This window comes from Corythoichthys intestinalis, chromosome 18 (genome assembly GCF_030265065.1).
Source record: "Corythoichthys intestinalis isolate RoL2023-P3 chromosome 18, ASM3026506v1, whole genome shotgun sequence".
Taxonomy (NCBI): domain Eukaryota; kingdom Metazoa; phylum Chordata; class Actinopteri; order Syngnathiformes; family Syngnathidae; genus Corythoichthys; species Corythoichthys intestinalis.
In genome coordinates, this window is record NC_080412.1 from 9247024 (window position 1) to 9269737 (window position 22714).

The following is a 22714-nucleotide window of genomic DNA, read 5'->3' on the forward strand; positions in this document are numbered from 1 at the left end:
TCATCCCCATTCACAATACAACAGTTAGGCGCTGAAACAACGTGCAGCCATCTCTTCCGGCGGCAGTTCACCATTGTACAGTGGTACCTCTACTTGCAAATGTCTCTTCAAATGTTACTTTCAGGTTATGACATGTTCAAACGGGAAAACATGGCCTATAAGAAAGACATTTCAGGTTACAACAGGCAAAAATACTACACAATAGTGTATAGTGATCCCTCGCTACTTCTCACTTTAAACTTCTCGCCCTAAATCCATTGCAGATTTTTTCCATTTAAAATAATAACTAAATACAGTATTTTATTTAAAAATTATAATTTTATATATTATACATACAGTATATTATTATTATATATTATTATTATTATTTAATAAACATTTTATATATACCTGTTTACTGCCCACAAAAATTAAAGGAACACTTTTTCCTTTAATTTTTGTGAGCAGTGTATTTATGATATAGACATATATAACTTATTATTATTTATTCTTATTCTTATTATATATATATATAGTATAATTTTATATTATTAATAATATATGCATGTATACAATAACACATCATTGTTTTCTTATATATACAGTGGGGCAAATAAGTATTTAGTCAACCACCAATTGTGCAAGTTCTCCTACTTGAAAAGATTCGAGAGGCCTGTAATTTTCAACATGCGTAAACCTCAACCATGAGAGACAGAATGTGGAAAAAAAAATAGAAAACACATAGTTTGATTTTTAAAGAATTTATTTCCAAATTAGAGTGGAAAATAAATATTTGGTCAGTAACAAACAAGCAAGATTTCTGGCTGTCAAAGAGGTCTAACTTCTTCTAACGAGGTCTAACGAGGCTCCACTCGTTACCTATATTAATGGCACCTGTTTTAACTCATTATCGGTATAAAAGACACCGTTCCACAACCTCAGTCAGTCAAACTCCAAACTCCACTATGGCCAAGACCAAAGAGCTGTCGAAGGACACCACAAAATTGTAGACCTGCACCAGGCTGGGAAGACTGAATCTGTAATAGGTAAAACGCTTGGTGTAAAGAAATCAACTGTGGGAGCAATTATTAGAAAATGGAAGACATACTGTACAAGACCACTGATAATCTCCCTCGATCTGGGGCTCCATGCAAGATCTCACCCCATGGTGTCAAAATGATAACAAGAACGGTGAACAAAAATCCCAGCACCACACGGGGAGACCTAGTGAATGACCTACAGAGGTTCGCTAGAGAGCATTTGGATGATCCAGAAGAGGGCTGGAGAATGTGTTATGGTCAGATGAAACCAAAATAGAACTTTTTGGTAGAAACACAGGTTCTCATATTTGGAGGAGATAGAATACTGAATTGCATCCGAAGAACACCATACCCACTGTGAAGCATGGGGGTGGAAACATCATGCTTTGGGGCTGATTTTCTGCAAAGGGACCAGGACGACTGATCTGTGTAAAGGAAAGAAAGAATGGGGCCATGTATCGAGAGATTTTGAGTGAAAATCTCCTTCCATCAGCAAGGGCATTGAAGATGAGACCTGGCTGGGTCTTTCAGCATGACAGTGATCCCAAACACACAACCAGGGCAACAAAGGAGTGGCTTCGTAAGAAGCATTTCAAGGTCCTGGAGTGACCTAGGCAGTCTTCAGATCTCAACCCCCGTAGAAAATCTGTGGAGGGAGTTGAAAGTTCGTGTTGCCCAACGACAGCCCCAAAACATCACTGCTCTGGAGGAGATCTGCACGGAGGAATGGGCCAAAATACCACAACAGTGTGTGAAAAGCTTGTGAAGAGTTACTTAAAACGTTTGGCCTCCGTTATTGCCAATAAAGGGTACATAACAAAGTATTGAGATGAACTTTTGGTATTGACCAAATACCTTTTTTCCACCATGACTTGCAAATAAATTCTTTAAAAATCTAACAATGTGATTTTCTGTTGTTTTTTTTTCCACATTCTGTCTCTCATGGTTGAGGTTTACCCATGTTGACAATTACAGGCCTCTCTAATATTTTCAAGTGGGAGAACTTGCACAATTAGTGGTTGACTAAATACTTATTTGCCCCACTGTATATATATACAGTATTAGGGCTGTCAAACGATTACAATTTTTAAAACGAGATAATCACACCATAGAAATTTATTAATCGTAATTAATCGCACTTCAAACCATCTCTAAAATAAGCCATATTTTTCTCTAAATTATTGTTGGAATGGAAAGATAAGACACAAGACGGACATAAACATTCAACATATTGTACACAAGTACTGTATTTGTTTATTATAACAATTATATTATTATTATTATATTATAATAAATCCACAAGATGGCATTCACATTATTAACTTTCTTTCTGTTAAAGGGATCCACGGATGGAAAGACTTGTAGTTATTGAAAGATAAATTTGAGTACAAGTTATAGTAATTTTATATTAAAACCCCTCTTAATGTTTTCGTTTTAATAACATTTGTAAAATTTTCAATCAAAATAATAAACTAGTAGCTCGCCATTGTTGACGTCGCCGAGCGGTGACATCACATCGGGCCCCCTGCCGTTCTTCCACAGTGTCTTTAACCATGTAAAGTAGTGATTGAAATACACTACAAGGTGTCAATGGCGAGTTTTAAATTAATTAGAGTAGGGCTGTCCCAAACGACTAATTTTTTCCCGATTAGTCAGCCGACTATTTTTACGATTAGTCGACTAATCTAATAATTAAAAAAATATATATTTTTTTTTGTTTTTGTTTACTAATTTAGCAATGAAATTTTTGTTGACGCTTATCAATTCACAAAAAACATATTGGAACACTTAAATTATTTATTAAAGTACAAATAAACACATAAATAATAATAAATCACAAATAAACAATGAGTTCAAATGCTGATAGAATTAACTAGTGTAGCATCCCGATTGAAAAGGTGGTCTCTTAAACTGATGGTTTACAACTTTTATTCCATCCTTGATGTAATCACACTGTAAGAGCTATGGTGCACACAAATAAAACAACACAATTAGAAATTAACAAAAACTTTTCACCTTTTTCCTTTTAAACCTTATTTATATATCAATGAATTGCCTTTACCTTAATTTATTACCTTATCATTGACAATCTCTCCCTTGAGTGCAATCACTGTATATATTTATGACCTTTTAACCTTATATAATTTTCTATACCATAAAATAAACCATAACATGAAATAAACCTTTCAGTTAGGATTAAGGACAATACTAATAGCACTTATAGGCCCATTGTCAATGAAACATTATTATTCAGTATGGCGACAGCACCCTCTGGTGTACAAAAAATGAAAAAAAAAAAAAAAAATTACAAACGGTGACGGCGCTTGAGGTGTTTATTCTCGGCCGACGTGCAGCCAAGCTTGGCATTGAAGAGACAGGACAGAAGAGTGTACCCTCCGTTGTTTCTTTGTAATAAGTCAATGTTTTGGACACTCTGGCGCGCTTTTTTTGGCTTTGTGCAGCTTTCCCCGCTTGCATACATAGCATCCGACATTCTGAACTTTCCACGCATGTATTTTTTTTTAACCATTCATTAACCGTCGACGGGATGTTGTGCTCGTCGACGGATTTACGTCACCGATGACGTCGACTACGTCGACTAGTCGGGACAGCTCTAAATTAGAGATCTAGCCAAGGTAAAGTCTGAGTAAGTTTTATGTGTACTTTGCATAACTATTTTGATTGGGAATGCCAGTTCTCTTTGCATTGAATGCTTTTCTTTTCGTGAACATTATTTTTTGAGAGATAGGAATATTATTTTTGTTGTGCTTTCACTAAATGATGCTGCAGCGACTTAACTGTTCCGCCCAAATGCATGATGGGAAGTTGGCAAACCATGACTGTCAGTGGTGGCTGCAAATGGTCTACAGTATGTTCTGCGTTGTGTTTAATTAGACGTGTTAAGAAAAAGATCGTCTCCTGTGAGAGATAGGAATATTATTTTTGTTGTGCTTTCACTAAATTATGCTGCAGCGACTTAACTGTTCCGCCCAAATGCATGCTGGGAAGCTGGGCAACCATGACTATCAGTGGTGGCTGCAAACGGTATACAGTATGGTCTGCGTTGTGTTCAATTAAGCGTGTTAAGATAAAGATCGTCTCCTGTTATTCTTCCCCATGTCGCCCGCAACAATGCTTATATTTGTTGTTAAAGTGTTGCCAAAGCTTATGCCAATAAAAGGCGTGGTCCAATGAACGCCTGTGTCCACTCGCATTTCTCTGCCTTTTCGCTTTCAGTGTGCTAATACGGCGTCATTGTAAACTGTTTGAGGCAACGCTTGAACGGGTCATTCCGTGCATGCGTTAATTGCGTCAAATATTTTAGCGTGATTAATTAAAAATAAAGTAATTACAGCCCGTTAACGCGATAAATTTGACAGCACTAACATACAGTACTGTGCAAATGCCTAAAACTTTTGCACAGTACTGTATATATATTTTTTTAATTATTAAATTTATTAGGATCATGGAAGCTTCCACTTGGGGAAAATATATACATACAGTATATCTTGTATATACATAATATAATAAAAATATACAGTACTGATGCCTAAAACTTTTGCACAGTACTGTATACATATATATATATTGAAATATTGTATACATATACAGGTTGTCCCCGGGTTACGAACGAGTTCTGGTCCTACTTGATTTCTGCATAAGTCGGAATTAACTCTTTCAGTACTCCTAATTACCCCCCTCTCAAAATAACTATCCAAAAACATGTATTATAGGTTATATTAATAAAATAAAGTAAAAAATTGGGTGGGTGGATGGATGGATGGATGGATGGATGGATGGATGGATGGATGGATGGATGGATGGATGGATGGATGGATGGATGGATGGATGGATGGATGGATGGATGCTCGAAACGCTCGAAACTACCAGAAAATAGCACGAGCGTGATGTCAATTCCGAGTGCAACAAAGGAAAGCGGACCACACATACACTATACTGTAGTACAATAAAATACCAGCTATGCATAGTAATTACTGTAGAAATCAACCACTGTATTTACCCTTTGTTATGTTCATATATGGAGGCCCGAAATGAGAAATATATTGAAGTAAATACTTACATGTGACATTCATTTATTAAAATGGAAATCAAATTAAAGTGTCATTAAATGTGTCATTAAAATATCCATCAAAATCAGTGGCCGGGACAAACACCTTTTTTTTTTTTTTTTTTTTTTTAAACCTGTCCTGTTCAGCTGCTTGACACAGAGACTAACACCTTATGAATGAGTGAATTTTTAGGCTATAGTCCAGCCTGAAAAAATGCAACCAAAGCCTGCAATAATGTTTTACAATGAGGTCCGGTTGCATTAGCAACCAGACACTATGTCTGTTACCTCCTCTGCAAGGCAGATGCACAGTAAAGGGTGTGACAACTATTGTAATTGCAATGAAAAACTGATATTACAATTTTCTTTAAATGCCGTTTTTTTTTTCTGGTAATATAAAAATAAAACTGGCAAGATAAAATAAAAGCTTTCTCATTTATGGTCTTGCTGTCCATTTTAGTATGCCAGCAACAAATCTTAAATAATCCTTAAAGCTGTTGGATACTGGCCCTCATCTTCCCAGGCAGTGAATCACTTAACAGCATGGTAAAGAGGAAGGGTGGGAGAACTCTTTCCTTTTTACCCTCCAAGTTCTTTTTCATCCGACTTAATGTTTTGATGTCTGAAATGTTTTCTTTTACAAGTAATTATTTATTCATTACTACCCGCTTCAGGTTTATCACATTAGAGAATGTTGTCAAAATTTTAGCATTTTGAACTAGAAAACGTGAAACAGTTATTCATCACACACAAAAACAATTTATTTATTTTTTAACTTCCATCTATCCATCCATTATCTACCGCTTACTCCGGGTCGAGTCGCGGGGGCAGCAGCTTTAGCAGGGAAGCCCAGACTTCCCTCTCCCTAGCCACTTCAACAAGCTCTTCTGACGGGATCCCAAGGCATCCCCAAGCCAGCTGAGAGACATAGTCTATCCAGCGCATCCTGGGTCGTCCCCGGGGCCTTGGGCCAGTGGGACATGCCCGGAACACCTCTTCAGGTAGGCGTCCAGGAGGCATCGGAACCTGATGCCTGAGCCACTTCCGCTGGCTCCTCTCAAAGCAGAAGAGTTGCACATCCACAAAACACATGTAGACCTGTTGGGCGAACTCCCACGCACCCTTGAGGACCCTGCCGAGGGTGTAGAGCTTGTCCACTGTTCAACGGCCAGGACAAAAACTGTGGTGCTCCTTATGAAACCGAGATTCGACCTCCCGATGGACCCTCCTTTCCAGCACCCATGAACAGACTTTACCAGGGAGGCTTAGGAGTGTGATCCCTCTATGATTGGATCACACCCTCCGGTCCCTCTTCATAAAAAGGGGGACCACCACGCCGGTGTGCCAATCCAAGACACTGTCCCTGATGTCCACGCAATGTTGTAGAAGCGTGTGAGTCATGACAGCCCCACAACATCCAGAGCCACCCCTGCCGCCTTGCCACCGAAGAGCTTATTTATTCATTTTTTTGTACTTAGAAAACACTAAAAAAGTAAACATTCTCTTACTTTTTTTTTTTAGAAAGACTTTATATTATCTAATTTCTGTCGCGAGAAACATGAAGTCAATGAAAATGATTTACTTTGTGGGCCCCGCAAAATAATGTGACGGTCTGAATCTGGCCCCAGGGCCTTGAGTTGTCCACCTGTATATTAAGAGGATTTCCTACCAAATTTTAATAAGAAAAATTGCAGTGAAATCGATCTTACCAAACAATATGCTTTATGTCTCATTCTGCTACTTCTCCTCTCTTAAATTCCACAGGATCAGGTATGGACAAGGTTTGGTCAATAAATCTTGATTTTACTACCAACGTTTCAATTTGCCACTTGAGGTCTCATTGTGAACAATGTTACATTTTCTTGTTGTGCCTTCAAAATATGTCTCCCCCTCTCTGAGGCCTCCCAATGTTAAACATCTGTATCCTGTAACCAACAGGAGCTGAGGGAGCGTGTGCTGAGAGGAAAGTACCGCGTGCCCTTTTACATGTCCACAGACTGTGAAGGGATCCTCCGGCGATTCCTGGTGCTCAATCCCGCCAAACGCTGCACCCTAGATGTGAGGAGCACCCCCCGAACCCAACAAAAAATAAACTGAGTGAACCTCATATGCAATATTAACAAAGCGGACTGTGTTTTTATGTCTACGCAGCAAGTCATGAAGGACAAGTGGATAAATTCAGGGTATGAGGGTGAGGACCTAAAGCCTCATATAGAACCTGTTGAAGACTACAGCGATCCTGCTCGCATAGGTGAGTCAGTTGGAGCAATTGTCGTTTTAGTCGACAATGACGATAACAATTCTTTAATGATGTTGACGGGACCATGACGTGCTAAAAAGGTGGCTTGGGAGACAACAACGAAACGAATGCTAGTTTTCATCTGACTAGAGTGCAACGAGACAAAAATGTGACATCTTTTCTGTCATATGTTCACAACGCGTGACATTTTCATATTGTACGTGGAGTACTTCAGGTTGCATCGTAGCAGTGTTTAAGTCGTGTCACTCACATTTAGGGTTGCCACCTGTCTCTTGAAATAAGGAACGATCCATAATTGGGAATTAAATGTTGCGCTCCGTATTGAACTAATACGGAATATATATAAATAGATACATTTCTATGCATTTTAGGAGTTTTGGGGATGTCCCTTTTTTTTCTGCCTGTACAGGTTCGGGCGCGAGGGGGGCGTCCCTTATTACTTATTACTGAAAGGTGGCAACCCTACTCACGTTAGATGTGCTCCTCACTGGAGTTTAGGATGTGTTTCAAGTAGGGCTGTCAAATTAAAAATTTTAATCGAGTTAATCACAGCTTAAAAATTAATTGTAATTAATCGCAATTCAAACCATCTATAAAATATGCCATATTTTTCTTTAAATTATTGTTGGAATGGAAAGATAAGACACAAGACGGATATATACATTCAACATACTGTACATACAGTGGGGCAAATAAGTATTTAGTCAACCACCAATTGTGCAAGTTCTCCTACTTGAAAAGATTAGAGAGGCCTGTAATTGTCAACATGGGTAAACCTCAACCATGAGAGACAGAGTGTGGGAAAAAAACAACAGAAAATCACATTGTTTGATTTTTAAAGAATTTATTTCCAAATTAGAGTGGAAAATAAGTATTTGGTCACCTACAAACAAGATTTCTGGCTGTCAAAGAGGTCTAACGTCTTTTAACTAGGTCTAACGAGGCTCCACTCGTTACCTGTATTAATGGCACCTGTTATAACTCATTATCGGTATAAAAGACACTTGTCCACAACCTCAGTCAGTCACACTCCAAACTCCATTATGGCCAAGACCAAAGAGCTGTCGAAGGACACCAGAAACAAAATTGTAGATCTGCACCAAGCTAGGAAGACTGTGGGAGCAATTATTAGAAAATGGAAGACATACAAGACCACTGATAATGTCCCTCGATCTGGGGCTCCATGCAAGATCCCACCCCGTGGCGTCAAAATGATAACAAGAACGGTGAGCAAAAATCCCAGCACCACACGGGGGGACCTAGTGAATGACCTACAGAGAGCTGGGACCACAGTAACAAAGGCTACTATCAGTAACACAATGCGCCACCAGGGACTCAAACCCTGCACTGCCAGACGTGTCCCCCTGCTGAAGCCAGTGTGTCCAGGCCCGTCTGCGGTTCGCTAGAGAGCATTTGGATGATCCAGAAGAGGACTGGGAGAATGTGTTATGGTCAGATGAAACAAAAATAGAACTTTTTGGTAGAAACACAGGTTTTCGTGTTTGGAGGAGAAAGAATACTGAAATGCATCCAAAGAACACTTTACCCACTGTGAAGCATGGGGGTGGAAACATCATGCTTTGGGGCTGTTTTTCTGCAAAGGGACCAGGACGACTGATCTGTGTAAAGGAAAGAATGAATGGGGCCATGTATCGAGAGATTTTGAGTTAAAATCTCCTTCCATCAGCAAGGGCATTGAAGATGAGACGTGGCTGGGTCTTTCAGCATGAAAATGATCCCAAACACACAGCCAGGGCAAAAAAGGAGTGGCTTCGTAAGAAGCATTTCAAGGTCCTAGAGTGGCCTAGCCAGTCGCCAGATCTCAACCCCATAGAAAATCTGTAGAGGGAGTTGAAAGCCCGTGTTGCCCAACGACAGCCCCAAAACATCACTGCTCTAGGGGAGATCTGCATGGAGGAATGGGCCAAAATACCAGCAACAGTGTGTGAAAAACTTGTGAAGAGTTACAGAAAATGTTTGGCCTCCGTTATTGCCAACAAAAGGTACATAACAAAGTATTGAGATGAACTTTTGGTATTGACCAAATACTTATTTTCCACTATGATTTGCAAATAAATTCTTTAAAAATCAAACAATGTGATTTTCTTTTTTTTTTTTTTCACATTCTGTCTCCATGGTTGAGGTTTACCCATGTTGACAATTACAGGCCTCGCTAATATTTTCAAGTGTGAAAACTTGCACAATTAGTGGTTGACTAAATACTTATTTGCCCCACTGTAAGCACTGTATTTGTTTATTATAACAATAAATCAACAAGATGGCATTAACATTATTAACATTCTGTTAAAGAGATCCATGGATAGAAAGACTTGTAGTTCTTAAAAGATAAATGATAGTACAAGTTATAGAATTTTTATATTAAAACCCCTCTTAATGTTTTCGTTTTAATAAAGTTTGTAAAATTTTCAATCAAAAAATAAACTAGTAGCTCGCCATTGTTGATGTCAATGATAATTATGGTGCTGAAACCCAGAAAATCAGTCGCACCCAAGCGCCAGCAGAGGGCGGCAAAACACCAAAAAAAACATAAGTAACAAGTGGAAATGACACTTTGCTGTCATTTTAATTTGTTTGAGCAGGGTATGTGCGTTAAATGCGTCAAATATTTTAACATGATTAATTTTAAAAATTAATTAACGCCCGTTAACGCGATAATTTTGACAGCCCTAGTTTCTAGTTAGGCTGCACTCCATCTTGCTTGTTTGGAAACACATGGTAAGATTTGTTTTCCTATTTTGGAAAGAGAGAATATCTAATATTGCTTTAGCCTTTAAAGTTCTGTGCTGAGTGATCATCACACATTAAATGTAACTCGTCGCATTAGCATTAGTATCAACTAGCATGGCGAGCATCCTCTTAAACGCTTGGACAACAATTTTTACATACAGTTGTCATTGCTTCTAGTTGGGTTTAATTGAAAATAATGAAATGCTTTTCCTACTAAGTGTGTTCATAACGAGATTGGCGAAGTCCTCATAGACGTTACAACTTGTGCTCATCTGTCTATGTTCATTCGAAAGTGCCTTAAACCTTTATTTTTGGAATAAAACGTTTGAATTTTACAGACGAAAACATTTTGTGTAACTGTCGACTAAAAGTAGATGAAATTTGTATGATATTTCATCGACCAAAACTAGCTGAAGACAAACACATTTTGATGACTAAAATATGATTAAGACTAATAAGTATTTTCGTCCAAAAGACAGACCAAATTTAAAAGGGCTGCCAAAAACAACATGGACTGGAGCAGTGATAATGTAGCTTTAATGTTTGTTGTACTGTATACTGCAGAGATAATTGTTCACATATACAGTGAGGAGAAGTATTTGTACCCCTAGAGATTTTACAAGTTTGCCCTCTTAGAAAATAGGTAGAAGTCTGAAATTTCAATCATACTGTTGATGCTTTTCCACTCATAGACATAATCTAAAAAATAAAAATTTGTACCCCTGAGAATCAGCAATAATCATGACACTCAAAAAGTTTTCAGTATACCTTACAAAACTCCACCTTTATCCCATGAGTAACCATCCACTCACCACCCGTTTGAGCTCAATATTGTCACCTGTGCACCCCACAGTCAGTCATAATCCAACTGCTACCATGGGCAAGACCAGAGAGCTTTCAAAAGACACCAGAGAAAAAAAATGTTGAGCACCACAAAGCTGGAAAAGGCTATATAGGACAATTGAAAAGCAGCTTGGTGAAAATAAATCAACAGTTGGAGCAATTAGAAAATGGAAAAGGCTAAACATGACTGATAATATACCTCAGACTGGGGCTCCATGTGAAATCTCTCCTCGTGGGGCATCACTCATGATAAGAGCTGGATGCACAGTTTCAAAGGCTACCGTCAACAGAACACTACGGTGCAATGGTTTAAAATCATTCATTGCTCTGAGGGTTCCCCTGTTGAAGCCAGTACATGTGAAAGCCCGTCTGAAGTTTGCCAGGGACCGTCTGAATAAAGCAGAGGGGTCATGGGAGAAAGTCATGTGGTCAGATGAGCCAAAAGTAGAACTTTTTGGTGCAAACTTTACTCGTCATGTGTGAAAGAAAAAGAAGGATGAGTACAATCCCAAGAACAGCATCCTCACTGTGAAGTACTGTATGGGGTGGAAACCTCATCCTTTGGGGCTGCTTTTCAGCAAAGGGGACAGGATGACTGTACTCTATAAAGCAAAGGATGAATGGTCAAATGTATCGTAAGATTTTTAGCCACAACCTTCTTCCCTGAGTCAGAAACTTGAAGATGAGTCGTGGCTGGATCTTCCAACATGACCATAATCCGAAGCACACAACCAAGCTGACCAAGGAGTGGCTGCGTGAAAGGCATTTCAAGGTTCTGGAGTGGCCTAGTTAGTCTCCAGACCTCAATCCAATAGAAAATCTTTGGATGGAGCTGAAACCTGGTGTTTCTTGACAACAGCCCCGAAACCTGACAGATCTAGAGAAGATTTGTGTGGAGAAATGGGCCAAAATCCCTGTTTCGATACGTGAAAACCTGGTAAAGAACTACAGAAAGTGTCTGACCTCTGTAACTGCAAGCAAATCAGATCAGATGTGGTAGATCGGGGCACAGTTGACTTGTCTTTGTTGATTTACGGTTGTCTTCTCTGCTATAATATTAGCCAACATGGCCCCGTGTTCAATACAAAACCCTCCTACCACAACGAAACATGTAGGAACTAATATTCACATAGGAACTAAAGTTATACAACATAAAATATACAATATAAATGAATACAACATCACATTTGTAAAATACAAACACATAATAAAATAAATAATAGCCCATTTAAATAAAATAAATTGAAATGAGCTAAACACCTTTAATTAAATAATAAGAATAATACACAGATCCTGCTTACCCTAATTTTCGCACTATAAGGGGCACCTGACTATAAGCCGCAGCCCACCAAATTTGGCACGAAAACGGCCTTTGTTCATAGATAAGCCGCACTGGATTATAAACCGCAGCTGTCCTCACTGTATCATGGGATATTTACACCAAAAGATATTAACCGGTACAACCTTATTTGACAGCGGCGTCATACGACCGACTGTCATAAGACCAAATGAACCATCATTAAACTTTGAACCAATTACTGCATAGCTTTATTGCTTCAAGAAGCTTCATTTGGCCATCAATGCTCCCTTGGGGGAGACAGTCAACCTCTGCTGCCACCTGCTATTGACTGTTGTCATCCAACATGCCTCTTAGCATGCATTGCAGCGCTACAGATGTAAATGACAATCAAAAATCATGTTCTGTGCTAAATATTTCTTCAGTTACTGTTCCAATTGTTTCATCAATTGCTAGTTATGGTATTTGCTAACACTTTATTTGACAGTGGTGCCATAAGACTGTCATTACACAATCATAATTATAACATGTCTCTGTCCTGAGCAATTATGAATGCTTATAACAGATGTCATTAAGTGTTATCCGGCAAATGATCTCACTTTTGAATGGATGCAAAAGATCCAAGATGGACAAAAATTGAGTTAGTGACATAATTTGCCAAATGACACTTAATGACATAAGCAATTCAATGTCCATGATAGTGTCATGTCATAATTTTGATGATCTTATGACAGTCTTATGACACCGCTGTCAAATAAAGTGTTACCTAAAAAAAATCAACAAATAAGCCGCACTGGACTATAAGCCACATGTATCAAAATGAAGGAAAAAAGTAGCGGCTTATAGTCCGAAAATTACGGTACACAATTAAATTTATTAGTTTCTGTGTGGCGCTTTAACTTGAGAAAATCCACCAATAAAGCTTTTGAAAACTGTTCATTAGAAGAAAAAAAAATCACTTGGGCATTTCCTTTGTAAAATACATGTTTAAAACTTTGTCATTGGGATTGCTTTTCTCTTGAGCACAGGACTTCTTTTTTCTTCTTTCTTTCAGAAAGAAAGCTGACCAATACGTGGGGTCGGAAAGGCAAACTGTTGTTGGATTATTATCTTTAAATACCCATGACTTTCAGAATTCTAGCTTTGTATAGGCTACTGTTCCTATTGTTGAAAGCACAAAAGTATGTAATAAACAACTAGCACATTTATATTTTGCATTTTGTTTTCTTACTGTACCGAAAATGAACTGAACCATGACCTCAAAACCGAGGTACGTACCGAACTGAGATTTTTGTGTACAGTTACACCCCTAGTTGCTAGTAAAATTCCACTTTCTTGTGAGGGTTAACATGCGGGCCTGCTGATTTGCATTTGGAATAACAAAAAGTGTATGCATTGGAAGGTCGGGGCAGATCTTCTCTAAGTCAGCTATTAAATGTTCTTTTCTTAATAAATGCATTTAGCTGAGGTTTCGATTGCTTTGTTTTGTTCCTGAATTGTGTGTCGGCATCTCCAGTTCATTAAGGGAATTAAGAACCTGTGAAAAGAGAAAATTGACTTTTTTCATCTTCAATCCACATAGAATATGATCGGAGTTGTCAGCAAAGGATGATTTACATCACCATTTACTGCTGCTTATGTTTCAGAGGTGATGGTTGGCATGGGCTTCACCCCTGATGAAATCAAGGACTCTCTGCTCAATCAGAAATACAATGAAGTCACTGCTACCTACTTACTGCTGGGCCGCAAAGGCGATGTGAGTTAATTGTATCTACATTTATTTATCATACGTACATGTATAAGGAAATATGATGTAATTGAATTTACATCTCTTGCCCTTGATACCTGTCAAGTGGGATTGGCTTGATTTATATTTATTAGTCCCCCACTGGTCCTTAACACAGTATTTCAAAAAGTCTTTTAGGCTAGGTTCATACCGCAGGTATTAATGCACGAATCCGATTTTTTCCTGTTTTTGAGTGAGGCATTACTTTGACGGTCTGAACGGGAAAAGTCGCATGAAAGTGGACCATCTCAAATCCGATTTAGGTCACTTTCGCATGTGGTTAAAATCCATTTTGGGCTACATTTTTTTAATGTGGCCACGGTCTGAACTGTCAAGTCCCCCAAATCGGAATTCATGCAGCAATTACGTCAGCAATGAGCGAGAGAGACACGGCACTACGGTAGCGCTGCAGCTGTGCATTAGCTTTAGCGCCTGGTTTGAACCCGGCTTTTGGGGAAGGGGCGGGCTTGACAACAAGAGTCATTAAAAGAAATAAAATGAGTTGAGGATAAGCCTGAGAATGCTCGGTTTTCTCTATGCTCTAAATTAGCAATATTCCAAGATTGCTAACACGGCCGAGAGTCGGGGCAAACTGTTCATATGTGTGTGTGTCATGCACAGACAGTGCGTGCATGCTATCAAGCCATATAATCTTTGAATATAAGACTAAAATGGGATTATTTAAGTCTGTTATTTGTGTCCTCTTTTTGAAAATCAAAATATGATCACCCTTGAATGACGTTGAGCCAGCATGTGTGGTCATTTGTTTTGATGCTCCTACGCATGCGTGTCAGTTTGCTCAGGGCATCTCGGACTGTGAATTTGTGCGCTTGCGTGATTAGGCATGTGCCGGTATGAGATTCTGACGGTATGATAACCTTAAAACGAAATATCACGGTTTCACAGTATCACGTTATTTCAATTACAGCTGTAAATGTGTTACTTTGAGATATCTGGGTTTAAAAAAAAAAAAAGAAAAAAACTTTTTACCCATTGAACAGGAATTTTGTTTTACAAAGCATATTAGCACATTGGAACATAAGTATAATGTTAAGTTAAAATGAATTTTAAAAAATAACTGAAATGTTCTAAATAAATGGTGATCCTAAACCCACAACCACAGCTAAACATTATTACCATCAGAACAAAAATAATTGAATTATTTTCCATAAAAAGCATGTGTGTATGACTTCCTGCGCCAAAAATAAAAGCTTGCAACACAAAAGTCAACATTATAATCAAACAAGGGCAGAAAAGTCATATTTATAAAATTAAGTAAAAAATAAGATGCTGTGAGGTTCAACAAGATACTTTTTACGTGACTGATGAATAAATAAATAACGTGAGTAACAAATAAATAAATTAAATTAAATAAACGACTGGAGACAAAATACTTGTCTGAGTAGTATATTTATAATATATTCGGACTTTTTATGTAGTATTAAAGTACGTGTTTTTTTTTTCTCGCAATATTACGTAAGAATACCATTTTTTTCTCGTAACATGCAAAGATATGTAGTTTTACAACTTTAATCTCATATATTACAATGTGTAACTTTATTCTCAAAATATTTTGGTATAATATTGCGACATATTTTTTTTATTGCTTTGTGTTGAATGTAACTGGTTGTGTTAAATGTGTTCATCATATTAAATCGATTGAAAGCCCATGAATCAAATCAAATTCTTGCAGATTTTGTAATATAAGCAAATATCCTATCTCGCCCAAAGTCTATCGATATCATATTGCATTGCATCATGAAATTGGTGATTTGCACTTCTGGCTCACTGCGTACTACCTCTGGGCGACCCACTGCTGGGCTCTGAGGCATCTTGGCATAGCTCCTCTTCCTACGTTGCATCGCTGCTTTCAACCACTGGCAGTTTTTTTGTTTTTTTTACACCTGCATTATGCGTGGTCATCTAGGGCAGTGCCATTAGAATGGCAAACCGGGGTGGTGTTCCCTATCTTTAAGAAAGGCGACCAGATGGTGTGTTCCAACTATCGGGGAATCACACTCCTCAGCCTCCCCGGGAAAGTCTACGCCAGGGTACTGGAAAGGAGGGTCCGGTCGATAGTTGAACCTCAGATCGAGGAGGAACAATGTGGTTTTCGTCCTGGCCGTGGAACCATGGACCAGCTCTTTACCCTCGCAAGGGTGCTTCAGGGGGCATGGGAGTTTGCCAATTCAGTCCAAATGTGTTTTGTGGATTTGGAGAAGGCTTATGACCGTGAACACATGAACACCTGAGGACAGATGTTTTTTTGGGGGGGGGGTGCTAAGTTATAGGGATAACATGATGGCAAAGTTATTAGGAATGAGGAAGTTGCTATTAAAAATGCACCGATACTGATATCAGTATCTGCAGGGGGTGGTTGATGGTATCGGTGACTACCAACAAAGAGGGCGCCGATACCATTTACTGGCATCACCTGAACGCAGCTGTACTGTCCTCACCAAGACGCTACGGCTCAGTTCTGGCTATACAGTGAGCAAAAACTCCCAAATGACGATGCAGGACATCGGATTTTTTTTTACTGTACTATGCCATTGATCCTAATGTCATCACTGGAAGAATGAAACTAAAAATAGAAATGAAACAATCAACTTTGTCCTCAGTCACAAACATGTTCACAACAATGCAAATCCGCGATGATTAGCTAGTTGCTAATACAGTTGTGACATTCACAAATGCTTAGCATACGTTCGCTAGCCTCCGCACATCATCCAAACAATTACACAACTGGCTTTAAGTGTCCAATCGCGAGGGGAAACCCCCAACAACAATACAAAAGACTATACATACCGGCGTTGCCTCTGTAGACAGCATCTGAGCGATTGAGCGTGCTAGTGTGACAGGAATGCACAGCTGCGAGCCTACATGCATTTTTGATGCATGTAAAATATCCACTCTTTTTTTTTCAAACGGAGTTTTGCAGTATCGGCCAATACTGCACAGCCAGGTATCGGTTTTGGAATCGGGGCAAAAAAATTGTATTGGTGCAACTAGTTGCAATTGCACTGAATAGCTACTGACGGTTCTTAGTCCCTATAAAATGGGAGGGGCAGGTTAGAAACCCATTAATTTGCTGATGTCAATTAATCCCTCATTTAACCCCACCCAAAAAATCCTGCCATTTGAGGAGGTGAAGAAGAGTTTATTTTTAGAATTTAGCAGCAATTCGGCCCTAAACTATTCTCAAATTTTCCACGTTTTATAGTACTTAGTGTCAAACGTATTTTATGTATTTAGAAACAAATCATGATAATGGCTCAACAGTATATGTTAATAAGGTGTCATTCATCATTGTAGGAGGGCAGCGAGGCCCGCTCAGCCAGTACCCTGTCTTTGGCGAGGGTGCGACCGAGTCCTATCACCAATGGAACTAACAAACACTCTTCAACAGCTACTGGCTCCTCTTCTTCTTCCACCTCCTCTTCACACAGTAAGACACAGCGCAGTGCCTCCACTTATCACAGGCAGCGACGACACAGCGACTTCTGTGAGTATCTACCCCGACTTGAGATTTGTGAAGGTGTTAAAAGTAATGTGTAATTCAGCTTGTCAGCCAAGCTGGTTGGCAATTGACCATCCCTTCATTAGCAACTGAGGGGCTGCTGATGCAGAATACTCCTTATATGAGTCTCTTGTGTATCTATGCAATGCTGTCCTCCACAACAAAGGCGGGCCTTCCATGCCCGTCATGCACCCCAAACGGAGCCCCACGAGCACGGGCGAGAGGGAGCTACGAGAGGGACGAATGCCTTCCCGCAAGGCCAGTTGCAGTGTGATGGGAAGCCACAGCCTCCCTCCATCCAGTCCAATGGTTAGCAGTGCCAACAACCCCAACAAGTCGGAGATACCAGACCGCCGTAAAGACATGACCGCCACCACAGTAAGTTTTTACTACTTATTTTGCCTGGGGCCTCTGTCATTCATAGACTGTCTTTTAAGTCTTATACATTGTAAAATATACTTTCCTATTGGTCATGCCAATGTAAAATTTTAGTAAGACATTACAAGTAGTCCTCGGGTTACGAACGAGTTCCGTTCCTATGCTGGCGTTGTAAACCGAATTTCCGCGTAAATTGTAATTAACCCTTTAAGTACCCCAAAATAACTATCCAAAAAGTTCAAAAGTATTGTATTTTGTTTAATGATGAAGGATACACTGCCCTCTGGTGGCAGCGTTGTGTCCAACTGGACTGTCGCCTTATGAGGAGCAGACTCTTGTCTGACATGGATAAAGGACAGCTGCACTGTGGTTTGGCCCACATAATTGGCCCGTGGGTTGTTTCAGCTAATATACAGCGAGGAGCAGAAGTATTTGCACCCCTTGTGGTATTGCAAGTTTGCCCACTTTGAAAATAGGTAGAGGTCTGAAATTTCAATTATAGATGCATTTCCACATAGAGACACAGTCTAAAAAAAATCCAGAACTCACATTGCATGATTTTTTTTTTTAATAATTGCTTTGTAATTTACTGAGGTTCATAAGTATTTGTACCCCTGATAATGAACACTCAAAGAGTTGTCAGTCTACCTTTATCTCATGACTAACCTTCCACCAAACACCCGTTTGAGCTCAATATTGTCACCTGTGCACCCCACAGTCAGTCATAATCCAAATGCTACCATGGGCAAGACCAGAGAGCTTTCGAAAGACACCCGAGAAAAAATTGTCGAGCTCCACAAAGCTGGAAAAGGCTATGGGACAATTGGAAAGCGGCTTGGTGGGAATAAATCAAAGGCTAAAAAGGCTAAACATGACTGATAATCTACCTTTGACTGGGGCTCCATGTCAAATCTCGCTTCGTGAGGCATCACTTATGATGAGAAAAATGAGGGCTCAGCCTAGAACTACACGGCCGGAGTGGTCAATGACGTGAAGAGAACTAGATGCACAGTTTCAAAGGCTACTGTCACTAGAACACAATGGTTTAAAACCATGCATTGCTGAAACGTTCCCCTGTTGAAGCCAGTACATGTGAAGGCCCGTCTGAAGTTGGCCAGTTCCATTTGAATGTTTAGAGGGGTCCCAAAGGGAGAACAAAGTAGAACGTTTTGGTGCAAAATTTACTCTTCGTGTGTGAAGGTAAAAGAAGGATGAGTACAATCTCAAGAACACCATCCCCACTGTGAAGTATGGGGGTGGAAACCTATTGCTTTGGGACTGCTTTTCTGCAAATGGGACAGGACGACTGTACTGTATAAAACAGAGGATGAATGGTGAAATGTATTGTCAGATTTTGTGCCACAACCTCCTTCTCTCAATCAGAGACTTGAATATGAGTCGTGGCTGGATCTTACAACATGACAATGATCCGAAGCGCACAGCCAAGCTGACCAAGGACTGGCTGCGTAAAAAGCATATCAAGGTTCTGGAGTGGCCTAGCCAGTCTCCAGACCTCAATCCAATAGAAAATCTTTGGATAGAGCTGAAATGACAGACCCGAAACCTGACAGATCTGGAGAAGATTTGTGTGGAGGAATGTGCCAAAATCCCTTTTTCCATATGTGAAAACCTGGTGAAGAACTACAGAAAGCGTCTGACCTCTGAAATTGCAAACAAAGGCTTCTGCACTAAATATTAGTTCTGATTTTCTCAGGGGCACAAATAGTTATGAAACCCAGTAAATTAAAAAATACAGTCATGTGAAAAAATTCGGACACCCCATTAAATATTCAGTTCTTTATTAAGAAAGGTTCACATATTAATGTTTGATCTTGTTTTTCTTTATCTCTGGAAAAGAAAGTGATTTAATTGCAGGTAAACAACAAAATTTAACATTGTTTTATTCATTTAACCAAATAGATCAACAAAATGCATATTCTAACCGAGGAAAAAGTTAGGACACCCTACCACTTAGTAGCTAGTATTACCCCCTTTGGCTAAGGACTACCTGTAATCAAATTCTTGTAATCAAGTTCTTTTAAATAACTTGTTATTCTGAGTATTCCCTAATACCAATTACTTTTATCAAATTAATATTGTTGCTCTGGACAGTCATCTAGGGTGTTTACTTAATAGTCTTCACTTTTCGCTGCTTTTGTGGCAAAACATATTTGAATCGTGCTTTTTATGTATTTCCTTGAACCGTCTCGGAAAATAACTGAATGAATGAGTTCCACTTTACTTAAAATGTTGAGTTTAAAATTTACCTGAAGTTTTATCGAAAGGTTTTTTACTTAAATTATTCATGAAATTGCCATAATATTTCAGTAGACATTAAAGTTTTTGGGGAAATACAGTACTTCTAAAATGGATCTCAATGGTTAAGCGGAGATTTTCCCATTTTAAAGGGGATGTAGCGCCCTGGGAAAATTTTGATATTCCATCATTTATCCATAAACGCATGCCTTTTGTATTCATATCATGCCACTTCGTGTAATTACACACAAGAAAATGAGAGAAATTTGGCTCGATTGTCAAGCTAAAACGACCGGCGCCCGAGATCTGGCAGATTGTGTGCGTGACGTCACGACAAGTGAAGAGAGTGCCACCGGCCACTAGGGGGGCAGGGCCTGTCTGCATCAATAGAATTCCTTCTAGTGTGGGGAGAATTAGGGGTGTTTTGAGCTGTTTATGCTGATGCATTGTGTTCGTCCTGCACATATTCCAGGTTCCCTCATGAAGAAACACCGCTCGTTGTCAATAAAAGAGAATTCAGAATTGACAGTGAGGGCTGTTTCTTCAACAAGAAAAAGGCTCAGTGCTTTAATACTGAATGGCGGCGATGATGGCAGACAATTTCGTTTCTAGTTTCAGCAATGAATACGACGTAGAAGGACGTAACGAATGTTCATCTAATGGTGACGAGGAGAGTTACAAAGCTTTAATCGGTGTTTTAGGTTCCCAATTTGAGCCCAAACGAACGCCAATGCAGCGTAATTAAACGGTCATTGAGGGGAGCAATGACACTGATGAAACATCGGCAGCAGATCGTGTGGGAAACACCAATGATTTGTTTTGCATTTCTTTTTGTGAAGCTGATACACCGTGACTGCAAAATAAAGGAATGCATAGAATAATTATCATTTATTGCGCTATCATAGCTTTTCGCTCTGTCAACAGACACAAATATGAACGGGATCAGAGGATTTGTTCTATATATTTTACGAACGATAATTTATACATGTGTCGAGTCCTGTATCCAATGCGTGACATTTTTTTTTTTTATTATTATTATAAAAGAGTACTCACTCTGGCCATTTCGAGCTTGCCTGCTCCCTCCTGTGCTTAGCTTTAGCCTCCTTTAGCAGTCATCGTCTCTCTCTTGATATCTCGGGACATTTAGGTGGCTGTGCCTGTATGTCGGCACCGCATCTCCTTTGAGCAGCAATCTTTTAGCAAAACCCGATTTCTCTTGTCCATAGTTCGAGAAGCTTTCAGTTGGAAAATGCGCACCACAGAAAAGCGTGCCGGAGGCTGTGTCTAGAAAATTAGCCCTCTTTGCACGGACGAACTTTACCCATTTTCTGTGTAGTCCAGCTTTTTTTTTTCGCGTTCAGGAACTCATGCATACTATATTCCGATAAATAACTATTTGTACACCACATAGCACAGCAGTTTTGAACCATTGTTGTGATGTTTTGGTCAAACAAACCCCAACGCTACTCTCTCGTCGTTAAAAAACAATGGCACCTAGCTCGACTGGACTTTCAATCACTTGTCGTGACGTCGCCGCCCCATTCGGCTGTTTCCGGAACACTTTCGGTAATGTTCGTCATTTTCGATCTATTTTCGATAATTGCTCATTAATGTGATTGATTTTTTTGTTAACTTTATCAATATTTGTTATCTTGGCGCATAATGGTTCTATTGATGTCTCACACCCCCTTTGCCGCAACATCCCCTTTAAAAGACGATTTATGCGTCGCAAATGTGTTCCTGTTTTGCTTCTGTGTTCATCGTCAGCCAATCACAAGACCAGTTTCCAGTCTTCGTCCGAGATGCAACAGCTCTGTGCGCCCAATAAACTAAGGCTGCGGCAACCTTGTAGAACAGTCCAAATTATGTCTACTACTCAAGCAAAAAAAAAAAAAAAAAATAGAAACCTTAAGAGCACTTAATTTGTGAAACTGAAATGAGACAAATATATTGTGGCTATGCTGTGAAATAATGTATGTCACAAAAATATGTCCACAAAGTGTTATTTTGAAGAGCAGAGCGCAACTTGCAAACAATGTAAAAATGTTAAGTTTGACTGTAACATTACATACTCATTACATTAAACAAAGGAAGAATATATCGCCAATGCGCAAACAGCGGGAAACAATGGTAGGAACTGCAGTTATACAATAGCTGTCGAATTTGCTTCGTACACTGTGAACTCAAGACGCCATGCGATTACGTCTATTGACTAATCCAGTACTTCTCAAATAGTATGCAGAGCGATGCTGGGGGTGGCACATGTGACCTAGGGGAACGTACTTTTTTATCGTACTTCCTCTCAGTGGGTGGCAGTGGCGCTTTCATTTTCAGAGTGTGCGCAGTATTTTTGAACCAAACTAGCACACAGCAAAGCGCACTGGAGATATGAAGAGCTGAGATGAGGAAATATGACAAAGCGTATGTAGCGTTTGGCTTTTGTGTTTTAAGACAGTGGCAGACGAGCAGAGACCAGTCTGTTTACTGTGTCTAAAAATGTTTGCAGAGGACAGCAGGAAGCCAAATCAATTAAGACGT

General features: G+C 39.4%; 1 protein-coding gene across 2 annotated transcripts in view; it reads left to right on the forward strand.

The window, feature by feature from the left end:
• mark4a (MAP/microtubule affinity-regulating kinase 4a) overlaps positions 1–22714 on the forward strand; it is a 101213-nt gene that overhangs the window by 53436 nt on the left and 25063 nt on the right. For both annotated transcript variants that reach the window (XM_057820508.1, XM_057820509.1), the window contains exons 9-13: positions 7027–7146; positions 7240–7339; positions 13883–13992; positions 17338–17527; positions 17709–17920. In XM_057820508.1, the coding sequence (XP_057676491.1) occupies positions 7027–7146; positions 7240–7339; positions 13883–13992; positions 17338–17527; positions 17709–17920 (732 nt within the window). The remainder of the gene's footprint in view (positions 1–7026; positions 7147–7239; positions 7340–13882; positions 13993–17337; positions 17528–17708; positions 17921–22714) is intronic.